This window comes from Apium graveolens, chromosome 4 (genome assembly GCF_009905375.1).
Source record: "Apium graveolens cultivar Ventura chromosome 4, ASM990537v1, whole genome shotgun sequence".
Classification (NCBI taxonomy): Eukaryota; Viridiplantae; Streptophyta; class Magnoliopsida; order Apiales; family Apiaceae; genus Apium; species Apium graveolens.
Window position 1 is genome coordinate 249,623,592 of NC_133650.1, and position 17,939 is coordinate 249,641,530.

The 17,939-nt window shown below is 33.2% G+C and overlaps 1 protein-coding gene across 1 annotated transcript; it reads left to right on the forward strand.

The window, feature by feature from the left end:
* Positions 1 to 4,972: 4,972 nt before the first annotated feature.
* On the forward strand, positions 4,973 to 7,858 carry LOC141720807 (uncharacterized). The gene is made up of 6 exons (XM_074523444.1): positions 4,973 to 5,418; positions 6,093 to 6,304; positions 6,401 to 6,457; positions 6,539 to 6,592; positions 6,669 to 6,764; positions 7,065 to 7,858. The coding sequence occupies exons 1-6, from the start codon at positions 5,109 to 5,111 to the stop codon at positions 7,530 to 7,532; spliced, it is 1,197 nt and encodes a 398-aa protein (XP_074379545.1). The 5' UTR covers positions 4,973 to 5,108; the 3' UTR covers positions 7,533 to 7,858.
* The last annotated feature ends 10,081 nt before the right edge of the window (positions 7,859 to 17,939 follow it).

Genomic DNA, 17,939 nt, shown 5'->3' on the forward strand with positions numbered 1-17,939 from the left:
GGACTATATTAGATCATCCGTCGAGAGCTACAAATTTCACTAAGTTAAACTACTAAGGTGTTTTGTTTAACTTATCATCAAGTTCACAACATATTCCTAACAACAAGTCGCTGCCATTGGTGATCACTTGACTGAACTCATTATAGAATTCATGAATATCGTCAAACCGTTTCCTCAAGTCCACTAAGACGTCTAGAAGAAATTTGTCCCCTTTGTCATTCTATATTTATATTGCTGGTTTGTCCATCTTGTTTTTCACTCCTTCCCACTTCTTACCTTGCCTACTTTCCTTCAGAGTTTTCTCCCTTGCTTGTCTTGCTGACTTCCTCACTAATGCTCTCTGTATTCTTTCTTTTGTCTTTACAATTGCATTTTGAGATTGAACATAAGTGATGTTAATGATTGTTGAGCCAACAAACAAGCAAGCAGTCATCTGTGAAAGCGTCTTCATTTTCAAATTCCTCCTCTTCAGTGACCCTAATTTCCGCATTATACTGAAACCTGGGTTCAAATTCAGCAGGAGCATCTCTCTCATCTATCATCTTCTCCTTGACTTGCCAGATCGGAAAGATAGATATCTGACAGTAGTTGCTTTTGCTGTTTGATTATTTTTGATGCGATCTTCCTTAAATTAGTAGTATTTACATAAAATTAAATACAAATAAGAATTTATATGAAAAATGATTTCGATTTTATTTTTCTCAACCCTAAATAACACCCACGTAAAACTCCAATTTTATCATATGATCCACAACAACAAGATTAAAGATTATTATGAATGTTATCGGTACTCGTGCTAGTTTCCAAATTATAAATTTCTCTAAGTAACATTGATAGTATATAATTTGCTTAAAAATTAATAATTTAAGCTAGTTGGTCGCGCCTTACCTAGTTTTTATGTTGAATTAAATATTATTATTTGATGGTAGTTTAATTAGTGTAGATATTTAAAAATGTAAAAACCATAGTAATATTATTCTTTTTTTTAGTTGAGATACAAAGAGTTTTTTTATATCAATAAACGCAAGTTATTTTCGTAAAAGAAGAATTTATACTTTCAATTTGCATTACGTATTCATAGAACTTTGTCAATTATGTAGTTAAAGACGTTTTTCTCATAAATTTGATGTTATTTTGCACAATAACACTGATAATATGAGGTTTTCTTAAATACTTATGTTTCAAAACTTTTTTGCAAAATACTATCAATTTTTAAAATGCTAGATTATAGCCTGTACGATGCACAGTTTTCTAAAATTTACTTATTTTTATTTTTAAAAATTTTAAATTTTTTAAAGTACTTATATTATTATTTCTGATGTTTATTTTAATATTGTTATATGTAAATACGGAGAAATATACAAATATTAAATTGAATTACTTTTTTGGTGATATATATTGTCGGGGTGTCCAACATCTCCCTAAATCGAAACGTGGTGCTGGCAGCTACACTATAAAGGTTATAGTTGCGCCTTTTCCACAAGTGGCTACTTTTGGCGTAATGGTGAGCCCTAGGATCCTAATAAGTGGTATCAGAGCAGGTCACGGATTCGATTCCCACTATCGTGCATAATTATGAAATTTATGCCAAATGCATGTTGTGCATCCATGGTCTCAGACGAGGATAGCCATTTCTCATACGTGGACTTGGTAGTGTTGGCGGATGCTGGAGGGATTGTTGGGGTGTCCAGTATCTCCCTATATCGAGACGTGACGCTGACTGCTACACTATAAAGGTTATAGTTGCGCCTTCTACACAAGTAGTTTTTGACATAGTAGTAAGCGCTAGGATCCTAACATATAGTATATAACTATATAAGTAGAATAATAAATTATATTATATCAACGGTTCTATCATTGTATCATATTTTGGTGTTTGAATAGTAGTAAAACAATCTAATCTTCTTATATTTATGATCGATTGAACCGTTAATTATATTCCATTTAGGATTGCATTAAGACATTATATCGCATTCTGGTGTTTGATTAGTAATAGAATAATGGAAACATTTTTTATTTATGATTTTTTTAAGAATTTTTTCAATTGATTTTAGAGGTCTTATTTTTTCTAATTAGATCTAATCTTGATCGTCTATTTTTTAAAATATCATATCAACGACTCAGATTATTTTCTCGGTACATGACCAAAATTTTGGATCAGAAGTCCCTTACGCATATTATATATACTAGTTTATAGCCTGGGCGATTCACGGTTTTTTAAAATTCATATATTTTTTTAAAAAAATCTTTTTTATTTAAAAAATTCAAAATTTATTTTTTAATTTTTTAATGTACATATATATCATTATTTCTTACGTTGCAATATTGTTTTAATTTTTGATAATTTATTGTAATATTATTGCAGCAAATATGCATCTATTGAGAAATATACGAATGATGAATTGAAATAGAGTTATATATAGTACAATATATATAATAATATTCTACCTAGAAAGTTACTTATTCTAATAAGATATAATCTTAACCATTTATTTTTAATTAGATCATATCAACGATTTAGATTGTTCTGACCATATAAGACAAAAATTTTGAACAAGAAGTCCCTTACTCTTATTATAAATAAAGGATATAATATAATTTGCAAAAATAGGTTTTGCAACTGTGAAACTATTTTACAACCACGTTTGCAACTTGAATTTATAAAAATATTTGTGAAAATAGGTTTTGTAATTTATAACCATATTTGCAACATAACATTCAACCTATGATGTAACCCTAAAACACCCTAAAACAGCTGCACAATTCAAACTAAAATCTAACATATTATAAACATCATATTTTTGTGAATATTTTTAAAGTGAAATAGTAATTTTGTAAATCTTTTCATAAGTTGGTAAAATCGTAAATAATTTTATAAATTTTTTTTGAGCTTGATACTTTTAAATACGTACTCACGTAATTTAAGTAAGTACAAATAATTTTTTAACAAGAATGCACGAGGGGTATTATTGTAATTACACAATCGCTTAAATGCGGTTTACCTTGATTCACGTGATTTACAGGCTATTGTGTGAGCCTGTAGGGTTTATCCAGTGCGCACCCGAATATAGCGGCTGCGGGTTATGTACGATAAAAAAAATACTATGTACTTAGATAATGTCTGAATTACGTATTTAGAAACATCTTTCTTGTTTTTGATAAATTTCCTAATATGCTTCCCTCGTAAACATGTTTTCCGTAACTATAAAAAGTCGATTATCTATACTATACTATACTATATTATAATAGCCGGAATAGAGATAATTTGGTTCAACGATAATTCTCTAATTTTGATTATTACAAAAATAGATAAATAGTGTTATATATCTAATAAACTACTAAATTATTAAACTACTACTAAATATAATATACTTATCATACTAAATTACGAATACAACTTATCCTATTATTAAATATTTTAAAAACTACTAGAAATAGTCTATTTATTCTACTAAATTACGACCACATGTTATTCTATTATTTTTATTATAAATTTATAATCATTATATATTTATATAAATATTTTAAAAATATAATATAACTTGATAAATAAAAATTTAAAATATTAATAGAAACCCGTGCATCGCACAGAATTTACAGGATTTATGCTAGTATTATTAAAAAGATGATATATCTTAGTAAATTACAAGTGTATGAAAAAAATCGTAGGTGCGCAAAATTGATAGAAACACACGAGTAAATAATGAAACCACCCAATAATCGGGGACGTAATTATAGTGAGGAACAACGTATGCTATCTTATCTGTTCCTTTGTGCACAAGGAAAGCCATTATTTCTGAATTTAATCTTTGTTTTATTAATGTTAACATAATCTTTATTCCTATTATTTCTGAATTCTATCTTTTTTACTCCCGCTGACAGCTGTGTACATACGAAAAGTAAGAAATTAAAAACAGGATAGCACCTTCCTCAGCGGATATTTAATCCAAATATAAAATGAATAAATAATATTTGGAAACTCATTTCCAAATTACCCCTTATCTATAAGATTACAATTATAACTCATTATTATATTGTGACCCCATTACTGCAACTATCAACCATAAATATCTCTAATCAGTATATATCATACGTGGGGCCTAGTCAATGTAATTACTATTTGTAGATTAAGAATTAAAAATTTTCAATTAAATTAGAAAAATGTAAATGAAATTTAAACTTAAAAAATTAAAATCCTTGCACAAACTATAAATTAAAATTAAATAAAGCTCCAAAATCTTTTTCAATTTTTTTTCCAAAAATCAGTTTTCATTTCTTTAAAACTTTATAAATATAATGAAACTCGTATTTATTAATACAAATCTCATGAATAAAAACGTCTACATGCATTATGAAAATAATTAGGTCTATTTTAATACTCAAACCCTCATAATCCAATTCAATAGATAATTTAACTTTTCTAATTTTAATTATTCCAATAAATTTGACAGATAAAATTCCGGTGTTGGATTTTATTAAGAATTTATCACATTAGATATTTTTTTGAAATAAATCACATTAAATGTTATAAATAAAAAAAGTAATGTTAAAAATCTCTTATTTTTTAAAGTTTAAGTTCATAGATTTTTAATTTACAAACACATAGATATACATATTAAAGGTAATTACACATTTTGAAAATCGAAACTATTCGGTTGAGATATCGATTTACAACTTATCAAGAATTGATCAAATTGTACAAATATTTTTGATAATTTTTGATAAATTTATAGACGATTTTAAAAAATTGGTCGATTTCTAAAACCATAATAATAGTACTGTACAAGAGTTTTGATTATAAAAATAAACAAATTTTATGACAAGTATCCAGAAAAGAAATTTGGCACATTCCAAATAATAAATGAGTACACCTAATTACCTCAAAACTAATACCAAAAATGTGATATATTTGGTAGGACCCAAACATAGCTGTCTCGCAAAACAAGCATTTGTATGTATCAGTCTCCAAGAAAACACTATATAAACGCAAGAGAGTCTCCTATATAAACAACACAACCTCGTCACATTTTAAGAAGTGTGTTTTGTTGCGGATTTTCTTTTTCTTCTTGTGTCGATTTATATACTAAAAAATAGGGGCCCTGATTCAGATGGCCCAAGGAGGGGATGATGGTTCTGGAAAAGAGAGTGTGGGGTTTAAGCTTTTCGGGGTTGAGATAAATGTGGCTGATGATTTGTCTGATAAATCTTCTTCTGAAAATTTGAATCTTCAGAAGAAGAGGAGTCATGAGGATGATGGGGCTGATGAAGATCGTTTGAGGAAGACTAAGAGCATGGGGAATTTACATGAGATGTGTAATCAGAGTGCTACTGCTATTGTTGATGTTGATGATTCGGGGTATCATTCTGACGGTGTTCTTCATGTTAATTCTCGAAGAGCTGATCATATGCGGAGGAAAGGTATTAGTTTTTTTTTGTTATGATATGTGTTTTATAAGATCATGATTAATTTTTTGGTTTTGGATAATTTTGAATATAATATTATGAATGGAGGATTGTTTTGTTTGATTGTTTCGGGTTTAATTACTTAAGATATCGTATATGTGTGTCCGATAGTTATGATGATTCTGGTCACAAGTACTTTGAAATCTCCTTAACAAATTTATTTCGATGTGGAATTACATGCGCTAGTGATTTTTAGTGTTTTGTTTTGTTGTAGAAGTGGTTACAATGTCTAGTTCTTAAGTTTGGTTAATAATGCTGATCACGGAGAACGGGGTTCTGTCCCTCCTCCGTTTCTTCTCCATGTCTTGAGATGTGATCGTTAATGAAATCTATCTTCTTTCAAATCGAAGAAAAAAGTTTGTTTTATAATGAGGAGAAATATTTGTTTATATGTAAGCACATTTATCTTTAGAAAATTTTGGTCCTATGACTTGTTTTATTTTTCACTTTATGTTATTTCACTTGTAGAATGATATGAATGATAACCTATCTTGTATTTTGTTACTGAACATTGGCTTAACTTGAATTGATACTATTTCTATGACATTTTTGCTTCTATTTGTAACTTGTTCACTGGAATTGACAGTTTTGGTGACTTTGAAAATACTTATTCTTATTTCATATATCAGGAACACCATGGACCGCAAATGAGCATAGGTCATTCTTGGTTGGTCTAACAAAGCTAGGAAAAGGAGATTGGAAAGGAATATCAAAGAACTATGTGCCCACTAGGACACCAACTCAAGTGGCTAGCCATGCACAGAAGTATTTCATTAGGATGACAACAGCAGAGAAGAAGAACCGTCGAGCAAGCCTTTTCGACATTCCATTCAAAGAATCAGTATACCATCTGTTTTGATTCATACCTCCTTAATAATGATAGACCCCCCCCCCTAAAAAAAGAAAATAATCTGACTTGATATTTGTGATTTTACAGAATTTACCTCCCTACACTCCTGGTGCACCTGTCAATGCTCCAGTAGGTTCCCAACAGGTAATGTTTTCACACCCGTATGAAGAAAACAAGCTTACGTTCTCCTTAGTAGTTCAGAATTTTAATAAAGATTATCTACAGGTTAATCAAGCTGCTGTTGCTCCTCTCAAGAGGACTAATGAAATCCGTGGACTGGTCAGTCAAATATTTCCTTAAGTTCATGATTACTGTGACCACGACCATTTTTAATTTTTATTTTCTAATCTAATAGGAGTGGTCATCAGCTCATACTGCAGCTTCTGAGAAAAAGCCCCCACTTTCACCCATGAGTAGAAATTTTGTTCAGGATGGTCATCTGACATACATGGTAAGTGAATGTAACATATGTGCATAGACATACCATTACCTTCACGTTAATTTTTTTGCTAGATAATCTTGCTAAGAGTTTAACTTAAATGTCTATTTCCAACTGCCAACTAATCTTCCATCACGTTAATTTTGAGCTTTGTTTATTGTCTAAAGCTCTGCATTTTCTTAATAAGATGATAGGATGCGTATCAGGACACGTAATAATACATATTGTGTTCTATTTTGAAAATATTCTTAATAATGCCAATTAAAATTATTATTGAAGCCATAGTTGAGTAAACATTCTATTGATATGTAGGCTGGAGCTCCTGGACAGAGCTTTGCTGCAGCCCCTGTTATGCCACAGGCGGAATTATATCAAATGATGAATCATACAGTTCCACAGTACCCCAATTATTACTATGTCCCAAGCGGTCATGGAAATATCCCTGCGGCATTCATGAATCAGAAGTCAAATGGTGTCTTTCTTCAGCCTTATCCCCCACTTTATGTAACATCTCAAGGACGTCCAGCAACTCCAGCTGGCGGAAGTTTTGCTACTTCTGCGTCGCTTCCAAATTATTATCAGCCTGTAACAGGTCCACCAACTAATTTTGCTGCTTGTGCATCTTTTCCTAATCAGTATCCATCTCCAAATGGGGCAGCGACAAGTTTTGCTGCATGTGCACCTTTTCCGAATCACTATCCGACTTCAAACGGTCCAGCAACTAGTAATGTTGTCAAAAAAGGTGCTCTGGAAGCTGGAATGGGGACAATGTCCCTATAAATCCAAACAGTTCTCTGTGTTCCATTCTGGTGTTCAGTTGAGGAAACAATGGTTTCAAATCTGCGGAGAGAACTCAAATATTCATTCATTTATCAAGCATTAGTTCTTATCTAGCATATTAGCTGGAGCTCCCCCCGTTAGACAAGCAGACCAAAGATTTTGTGTTTTCTCCAGTTATTGGTTCAGATATTGTAGTCTGAGGACTAATTTTGCTGTTCTGCATTGATAAAGGGTTTTCTTTTTTCTTTTTCACATTAACATTTTTTTTATATTCAAGTTAGTGTACTTGTCTTTTAGAATAAAACTACAAATCTGTATTTCGGTTCTGTTCTTTTCCTAATGAATCTTTGAACTATATTTTTCGGTCCTTTACTTGAACTTATTCAACCAATGTGTAAAGGAGAGTATCCAGGGTTGTAATTCATCCCGGCGAGCCGGACGTAATTCGAGTCGAGTTTAATTGAGTCGAGCCGGGTCGGCTTGTTTAACGAATCGAGTCTAAACCTCTGATCGAACTCGACTCGTTTATTTTCACGAGTCGAGTAACGAGTCGAGTCGAGTCGGATCGTTTAGCTAAACGAGCCGATTTTAACAATTCGAGCAAACGAGTCGAGCCGGATTGTTTAGCTAAACGAGCCGATTTTAACGAGTCGAGCAAGTCGGCTCATTTAATTTTACATTAAATCGAGCCCTAACGCTATCCGAACTCGGCTTATTTAATTTCACGAGTCGAGTCGAGTCGAGTCGGCTCGTTTAATCAAATGAGCCGAAATCTTAACCCGAACTCGAGCTCGTTTAACTAAAGGAGGAGAGCTGAGCCTAGTAAAACGAGTTCGAGGCGGGTGAATTTTTAGCTGCCCGAATCGAATTACAGCCCTAAAAATATCTATTTATGTTACAAGATTAAGTTAAACACTCGCTTTATGTAAAAAATGCAAAGCGTTCTCTCTCGAGACCGCCTTTCCCCTGAGAAAACCTCTTTCAAGCTGTCCCTCGACGCTGGCAACTCCACTTTCCAGAAGCCTTATTATATATCGATATAATATGTAATCTTTAAATTTATAACCTTACAGAGTTCTTTTTATTTTGATTTCATCGATTTAAATTATACACGTTTTTATTTTGATATTCTTGGCACAATTTAAAACTTGGTAGCTTGTTGATTTGAAGACGAACTAGGTTTTCTATATGTTGAATTTTGTGTTTAGATGTAGGAGGAGATTTGTAGTAGTTAATAGTTATATATACACATGTAGTATAGTTTTACTAGATTAGTTCTCGGGTAGATACCCGATTATATTATAATTTTATATAAAATATATTTTGAAAGTTTAATCTTAATATATATTAAATCATATTTTGAAACTAAACTATCAATGACATATCTTCTGAATTATACAACTTGCATGTCACTCTTAAATATCTTAAAAGAGAGAATGTTAGAATTAGAAATGCAAATTTCTTGTTATTTGAGAGAAATTATAACGACTCGTGTATTTTTGAATTATTTAAATATGTAATTGTGGAAATATTAAATAAATAAAATATGTATATTGGTTTTGACCGCTATATATTTTTTGATTATTATCTATGTGTGATTTATTGTGTACCGGGTTGTTCACGTAATTAATTATGAAGTGGTATTGAATTGTTTTCACTTTTAAAAGTGAATTTAATGCAAATTTATTCGCATGAATATTTGGAATGTCTCTAAAATTGTTTTTATGGTTTTATAATTACAATAATTATTTTTAGGATTTTATAAAATTGAGAAATCAATATTTTATTAATTATTTATCTTTAAATGATTTCCTGATTTCTTTCACTTGTAAAATTCGTATTTAATTCTAAAATTCTTCAAAAATTACAAAACTCATATTTATTTAAGTTGGGAATATTCCGGGAATTTTAAAATTATTTTGGAAATTTTTGGGATTAATTTCAACCGCGCGTTGTTTCGTTTAATTGTTAAAAGCGGTATAAAATTGTGTTTCAAACGTTATTCTTAAATTTCAAAATTTATGTTTTTGTAAACTCCGGGATATTTATGATATTTTAAAACTATTTTTGTAAATTTCGGAGGCTGTTTTATTCGCACTTTGTTCCGTTAATTTTGAATTTCGGGGCAAAATAGACCTTTAAATCTTTGTAATTATCCCGAATGTAACGTGTCAGTTTTATAGAATATGTACTGCCACGTGTTTTTTGTTTTCCTGTTTAACAGAAAGAGTAGAAAAACAAATACATATGTAAACACACAATCTCTGTGTGTGCATCTCAGCCCTCTCTATTTCTTTCTAATTCGACTATTTCTTTTCTCAAACTCTCCGAAATCTCTCCTCTTGTGTCTCTATTCCTCTGTCCATTTTATTTCCCCGGTTCATTCCGTTTATTCTGGTAAGTCTGGACCGCCTGTTTCTTGCTTTCCAGCGAGGTGGCTGTGGTGGCGCGTGTGATCTGTTTACGTGTGTGCAACCGTGTATTATCTGTGTTAGTGTGTGTAATCTGTGTGTGTGCGTTAGTGTGAGTTTGTAGGTGCGGGTGTGTGAGTTTATCGCCGCCTGTGCGGAGCCCTGTGTTTATCACCGCCTGAGCAGTGCTTTTCCGGCCGTGGTTGTATATCTCATTTGCTTACGCATGTGGCTCGTGTGCCGTGTTGGTTTGACTATTTATTTTATTTAATGACTAAACTTTTAATCTTGCAGATTATATGAGTTAGGTTTCGTGAAATGAATTTAGTCGTGCGAAAATAATTAAATTTATCGGCGAAGTTTACTTGGAAAACCGAATATTATCGGGCACCAATATATTTTGCCGCCGTCCCGATGACTTTTTGCAAGCAAACGATGGGCTGTGATGTTTATTTTGAGTCCTAAAATTTTAAAATATTAATTTAGTTCGTAAAGTAATTTTTAAAATGAAAAATATCTATCAGGTATATAAAGATTGTATCGAGATTTGGTTGCGTAAGTGATTGCGGTTGTTGTTGAATGGTTTGGATTATAAATGGTTTGGATTATAAATGGTGGTTGTTGGATTAATTGTTTGGATGGATTGATTGTTGTGATTGACGTCGGATTGCTTCGACGGGTTAGCCAATAAATAAAGGAAGTGTTGCCCGATTTCCGGGAAATCGAACTACGAAAATACGGGAGTGTATCCGATAATTATCGGGACGTCGAGCGAGTATAAGTAAATACATATACGTATGCTTTATGAGAAACCTAATTGTATATTGTAGTGAAATATTTTTCCAAAACCAATTACCCTAATTTCATACAATGACGGGTATACGTATTTTCTGAAAACGAACACCAAATCGATTTTCGAGAACGTGAACCCTAACTGATGCCTGTATTACAATAATGTATGTGTTACGAGTCGGGTTTTGTAAATGCATGTGTAGACTGTTAGCGATGATATGTCAAGCATAATCGGAAGTCTAAATTAGGGTATTTCGACTCTATAGGTTCTAGTCGGAAGGCCCGAGAATTGGCATTGGACGAAAGATAGTTTGGTGATCAGTAAAAAAGCTCAGTAACGTTCCAATCAAAGGACTTAAGTGTAAGGTCGGATCCAGGGTGATTTAGTGAATAGACAATAAAGCCTGAGCGGCAGAGTCGGTTCAGAGTCGATTAGTAATAATTGTAAAGCCCTGCAAGGCAAGTACTTCTAAACCTTTCTTAAGATACAATACAAATATTTCTAAATTCTCTTATGACATATTGTTGTTAAGCATTCAAAATAATTCTGTTTTATATTGTGAGTACTTTGAATCATACAGCCTTGAACCCAGATCACATCATTTAATCTTTGAGCCGTAAGCCTTATTTTTTATAAACCATCCCTTGTTGATTTCCAGATACTAAACCACACAAATATGATACTACTCTCCAAATATATAGTTACCAAACACCAAACACTGGAACCGAATTATTTGAACATACAAAAACTTTTATACCCCAACCATTTTGTATACCATCAAAGAACTAAACCTTGAAAAATCCTTGTTCATCTAATACCTGATTCCCTTACAGGCTGGAGGCCATTTCTAATACATACTTTGATATACCCTCGTGGTACCCATGAATTGCACCATGCTCGTATGCAAATGTTTTATTATCGTTGATTATGACCTTGTTTTATTGAGTTATATTGTTTATCATATTGAACTGCTTTAGAATTGAATAGTTTTCTTTATGTGGACCAGATTCGTGGTCAGACCAGATTCATGGTCAAATTAAGCTAATGTGTGCCTTGGATCCAGTTTATTAAGCAGAGTCGTGTGCCTTACTCGGGGTTAGTGCGTGACTGATCAGTAGCCCAACCTTGGTTTTAAAATTTAAAATGAATATCCAATTCTAATGATTGTTTAACAAGAAACTTGATTCCTATGAATCATCTCGTTTGATCATTGTTTAACCTCAGTTACTGTTATTGTGACTTGCTGAGCTAGTTAGCTCACTCTTGCGAATCTTTTTATGTATTCTACAGTTAAAAAAAAGGATATGGTTGATAGCGAGGTTCCTCAGTCCAGAGTACGAGCTAGGGTTCCAGATTGAGTTGGATCGAGCTATCAGGAGCTTCCTCTGGTAGTGAAATAGTAAGGTTGTAAGAATAATTTCCTTATTTGTTGTAAATTAAATTAGTTGGGATTTGGTACGTTGTAAAATAAGTTAAGGTTGTGGCTTGTTTTCATACTTTAACCTGTTGCGATCCGTGGTTATGTAAAGCAGGGTCATTTCAAATAATATTTCTTATACAGGTTTATATATTGTGTATGTGTTATGGACCCCAAACTTCTGACCCGGGTTTGGAGGGTGCCACAGGTTGGTATCAGAGCTACAGGTTATAAGTCACTGAAACAAGCCTAGATTGTCGGGATTGGGTAGAGGGTTAGGATTAGGAATAGGAAATAGAAAGATAAGACATTGTGAGGTTGAGTGCGACTATGTACTAGGTCTCCGGCACGGTTCGTGTTGCGATTCGGGATTCTTAGCTTGCGACGTGATTTCCAGATAACGGCAATGGCAGATCCTGTTTTCCCTGTATCATCTGATCATTCGGAGCCTTCCGTTCGAGGATCGTCATCTTCTCCCAGATTTGATTCGCACCTTGTTCTTTCATCAGTATTACTGGTATTACCTTCTGCTATAACAGCTTTACCCCTTCAAGCTATTCTACGGTATTATACCACCTTCTGATGTGAGACCACTTATTTAAAAACCTCCATCTGCTTATTCTTTTTCTACTGTACATTCAACTATGAATGTATTTTTTTCAGTTTACTCTACACCATGTTCTATACCACCAGTTTAAAACTTGTCATATGAAGCAACAGTACTTACGAGGATGGATTCGATAGCTACAGTAAATGGTAAGTGCATAAGATATTAATAAAGGTGAGAAGGAGTTTAGAAAGAAGATTTACGTGTTTCGGAGGATAGTTTCTACCGGATTAAATAAAGCCACTAGTGAATAGAGCACCCGTGATTAGCTTGTGGGATGGACTAGATAATTTTTGAAAAAGATAGAGAGAAAAGTATAGATCTGGAATTTTCGTAAAATTAGATGATGGTGCCATGATAAATGTGATATGTAAAGTAGTGATGTGATGTGGTATAAGCAAATTTTGTTCTATGAAATAGACTTGTTGGCTGTTGGATAGAACTGTTCCACTTAATGAATGCAAAGATGATGATGGGAGTACTACCAGTGTGGAAGCTTTGAAATGAAGCCACGAATAAGATGATATGCAATGATAGCTGAAGTTTTTGTCGATTAAGGAAGGTAATAGACCCAATGAAGGAGAGAAGATAAATGGAAGTGAATGGACCTTTGTGTGATCATTTCTTTAACTTGGTATCTTGTTATAGGAAGGACAACAACCAACTCATACAGTAAGGACAACCAGATTTGTGATTTTCGAAATTCTTAAATAAGTTTTCGAAAAAGATTTTCCCTTACAAAATTTCTAAAAGCCTTTTTGAATAAAATGAGTTTTAAACATTGGTTATCAAGTTACTACTTGAGTTTCTTGTTTGTTAAAAGACCCGGATTACCTGGAAGGATGCTTGTTTAAGACTTAGTATTGTTAATTCAGAGAACAAAATAACACGCGATTATGAAGAAGTTGATTATTCCTAACAGTAAGATGCAAATATTGTTTGATAAGATTAACAACAGAATCAGTGTACAGAACAACTATTCATCCAACTACTAGGACTATCAGAGTTCAAATAATTCATTGATTTAGCAGAAGCCTGAGCATGACTGAAGGAGATTGGAAAGATTTCCAGAATTTTCCAAAAGAAGAATATTATTGACAAAAGGATCGCTATGTTGAATGATTCATGGTTATTCTAAATTAAAAAGGAGGACACTTGAGGTTATCTGGTAATAACGCCATTATGATCGAATTATTAAAGTATTATACGTGTAGGCGTGATGTTACAGACGCAAGACTTAACAAGTAAGAATCTACCTTAATGCTTAATTTGAAAAGCCATTTCAGCGTAGCTTTCAAAGTTGTTATATGACGCAATTGGAATATGATTGAACAAGCTCGAAAGATGAATACAAGTGAAATGTGGATGGTGCCCAATGGTATCATTCTTGTCTCCAATTTTATCGCATATATTCCTTTTTGATTCCTAAATATGTATGAACCTTTTTTTTATAAACTCTTTGCGATGAGATCGAAAAGGAGGATATTGCATTCCTTTCAAATTTAATTTTTCCTCAAGTTTTGCTTTCTGATTGGGACAAACAGTGTTATGGTGAGACACTTTGTCGGAATGACAAAGAGTCGGGTGGGACGCCACCTAATCATATGTTGTATGCCATATGGTACGAAAGACTGACCATCTTAAGTACCAATGTGGTTGTCTCGTTCATATTCAAACCATTACTTCTTTCTATTCAACTCTAAGTTTATTAAATTGTGAATCCTTCTAATTGTTTTGTCGTACTATCATTCTTTGCTAGAGTTTTTCAAACAAAAATCAACGTATCCTGAATAAAGCGGACGAAGTTCCTTATACCTCTCATGCATGGAAAGAAAACAAGGGCATATGGCGAGGATTGCAAATCACTAGCCCCAGTCAGGGATGCACTAAGAGCCAAGGGAATCTACTCCAATAAGGAATACGTCTCCAAGAGCGAGAGTTTATGATTTGTCTGTGAAATATGTTACTCAGAATACGGATGTGGTGACGTGAATGATTATTGTGGATATCTTATGCGTTAAAGTGTTGAAAGATGTGGGAGAAACTTGATTATTTATCTCCCAAGGTTTTGTTGATAAAATGAATTACCATGTTGAATTGATAAGATTATGATTAAAGGACTAGCAAGTCAAGAACGTGTAATTGTTAAATAAGTGAGTACCAATGATGGGATTGAGATTTATGGCAATAAGTTTGTGAGGATTTGATACTATTTAAGATAGGAGAATTTGACATTATTCTAAGAAATGGACTAACTATTTAAGCGTGATGCCCAGATATACTGTCTTGATGAAAAGATAATTCTGAAGACATCAACTAAGAATATGATGAGGTATAGAGGAAGAAGGAAGGTAGAGAATTTGTTAACGATGATTACGGTGATCAAGTTATGAGCATTATGGTGATTATGTGATAAGTAAAAGTCAGAAGCAAACAAAATTTGAAGATTTTATAGCAATTAAGGAGTTTCAAGCTATGTTTCCAGATGAGTTATCAACATTTCCTCTAGATAGAGAAATAAAGTTCGCGATTGATTTAGCACCTGAGATGAAGCCAGTAACCAAGGCCTTGTACAAAATGACACTAGTTAAAATGAGGAAGTTAGCAAAGCAGATGCAAGAGATGTTAGGAAAAAGAGCGATTAGACCAAGTGTACCCCATAAGGTGCACCTGTATTACTTGTTAATAAGAAAGATGGAAGTATGAGATTATGTGTCGACTAGCGGAAGCTCTGATAAATGGATTTTATATCCACTTGGAACGCTTTATTACAAGCTTAAATATTGGTATTTTGGACTCAAGTTGTTGGTATTTTGATGTGTTTTTGTGTTATTGCATTTCATGTATCAGTTATATGAAGAAAAGAGATTTTAAAGGAAATATGATAAAAAGTGATCAGAATTGGAAGCCAAGGCCATTTTTAAGTTATAGAGAATCTCGTTAGCTTCGCGTGGGCAGTTGAATCGCCTAATTCTGAGGAGTAGAACTCAAGTTATGGCCAAAACAAGATTCATCATAAATTTTTCCAGACAGGCTCCAGGCGCCTGCCCGGAGAGCTAAGCGGCCGCCCGGGAGCTGAGCGGCCGTCCGGAGAGCTGAGCGGCCGCCCAAGGCGCGGCTGGTCGCTGATTTCGCTGAAAAAGCTTTTTTTTAGTGGAATTTGACGATTTCAAGGGTCTAGATCCACTAGGGGCATATATATACTTAAAAAAAAGGGTTTTCATCATCCGGGAAGATTGGGATACCAAGGAGAAGACCTAGAAGCACAGAACAACTCCGAAAAAGAAGATCTTGTTTTCAACTTGTGATTCTTTAAATTAGTTGTAACTTTGGATGCTCGTTTTTGTTCTTGTTGAACCTAGATCTCATTTATTCGTACTTTAATTATTATTCAATTTATTAAGACCTTGTTTATACCATGCTTTCATTGGAACCCATGGTGACGATGAGTTCAATCATGGGCTAATCGTTATCATGGGATTCTAGCGGATTTACTTTTGGATTTCAATAGTTAATTGTTTTGATATCTTGGTGTGTGGTGACTGTATGATATCCTAGTATTGGTTGTGCTTATTCATCTTATGTGCGTAGCTAACATATAAGATAGCGTGTTAATCTCTATTGAAGCGACAGTGAATATAGAGGTTTAGAACTTGCCATGCTAGCATAGGTTCATGTATGTGTATGCATGATTCGTAGGTAACTCTAACCGTTTTACTTGCCCTATATGATCAAATTTGGATAACTTGTGCTTAAACCGTTATTTTATCAAATTCTATAGACATGTAGGGTCTCAATATAATTGGTGCCTATTCAGCTTCTATCTCTTTTGTGGATGTCTGGTAGAATGGTGCTCGTGCAACGAAAGTTAGCGTTTATCAGTTTCGTGTTATCTGATTAGTGTCATCAGCATCACATGCTAAGGTTAAGAACAATAAGGCTATTGAGTGAAGTAGTAATGAAGTTAGAATCCCATGTTTGTCATATATAGTAATTCAACCTCAATTCTCTTAGTTAATGTTATTTAGTATAATCTCTTAGTTTAATAAAAACCCAATTTGTTATTTGTCTTAACATTGAGCGATAACCATACATTGTTGCATAGGTGCATAAATTGAACTTAACCTAAAACAGTCTCTGTGGGCACGAATCTGATTTATATCTTATACTACTTGTGAACGCGTATACTTGCGTGTATTTTAGCGCGTGTTCTCGCCCTAACAAGCTCAACAAGTTTACCATCAAGAGGAAGTATCTGTTACCTCGAACTAATGATTTGTTTGATCAAATGAAAGAAGCAGATTATTTTTTAAGATAATTTAAGCTTTGGGTGTTACCAATTGGAGATTGAACATATGGACATATCAAGGATAATTTTCAAAACTAAGTATTGCTGCTATAAAATTCTAGTATTGTCATTTGGATTAACCGATATACTAGTAATATTTAAACTTGATGAATAGAATTTTAAAGGAAGATCCGAATAAGTTGTATTTATGTTACTTAAAGTCAAAGGAGGACCATGCAAGTATTTAATGATAGCTGGGAAGTCGAAGAAGAGAGAAGTTGTATGAAAAGTTTACAAGGTGAAAGTTTTGATGGTAGAAAGCATAAATAGTCAGTGAGGAGGAGACCAAAGGAGATCCAGTAGAAATTAAAGTTACTATAAATGAAGAAAGATCAAAAGCACCAACAAAAGTCGGAAGTTTTACCATGGGCCGGTTATTATCGAAAATTTGTGCAAGATTTCTTGAAAGTTGCAATACCTTTGACGAAGCTAACCAGGAAACGCAAGAAGTTTATATGAAGTGGAGAAGGGTGAAGAAAGTTTTGCGGAGTTAAATGAAAGAATGGTTACAACACCTGTTTTATCACTTTGAAAGTATCAAGGAGATTTGGTAGTTTATAGTGATACTTCTCATAAGAGAATAAGATGTGTGTTGATGCAAATGCAGTGGCAAGCGATAAGCAAAAAGGAGAGAACGAACATAAAGACTGCACCAGAAGAATTATCTATAGAATTTTAGAAGTTGGAATTGGAAGTCAAAGTTCATAATCCAAAAGGAGCAAAAATGGATAGTATGACCTTTCGGTCGAGTTGTTAAGGGAAAGATAAGGAGATGTCAAGAGATGATAATGGATCACGATGTTAGCAGTTAGTAAGAGGAAATTTATGCGC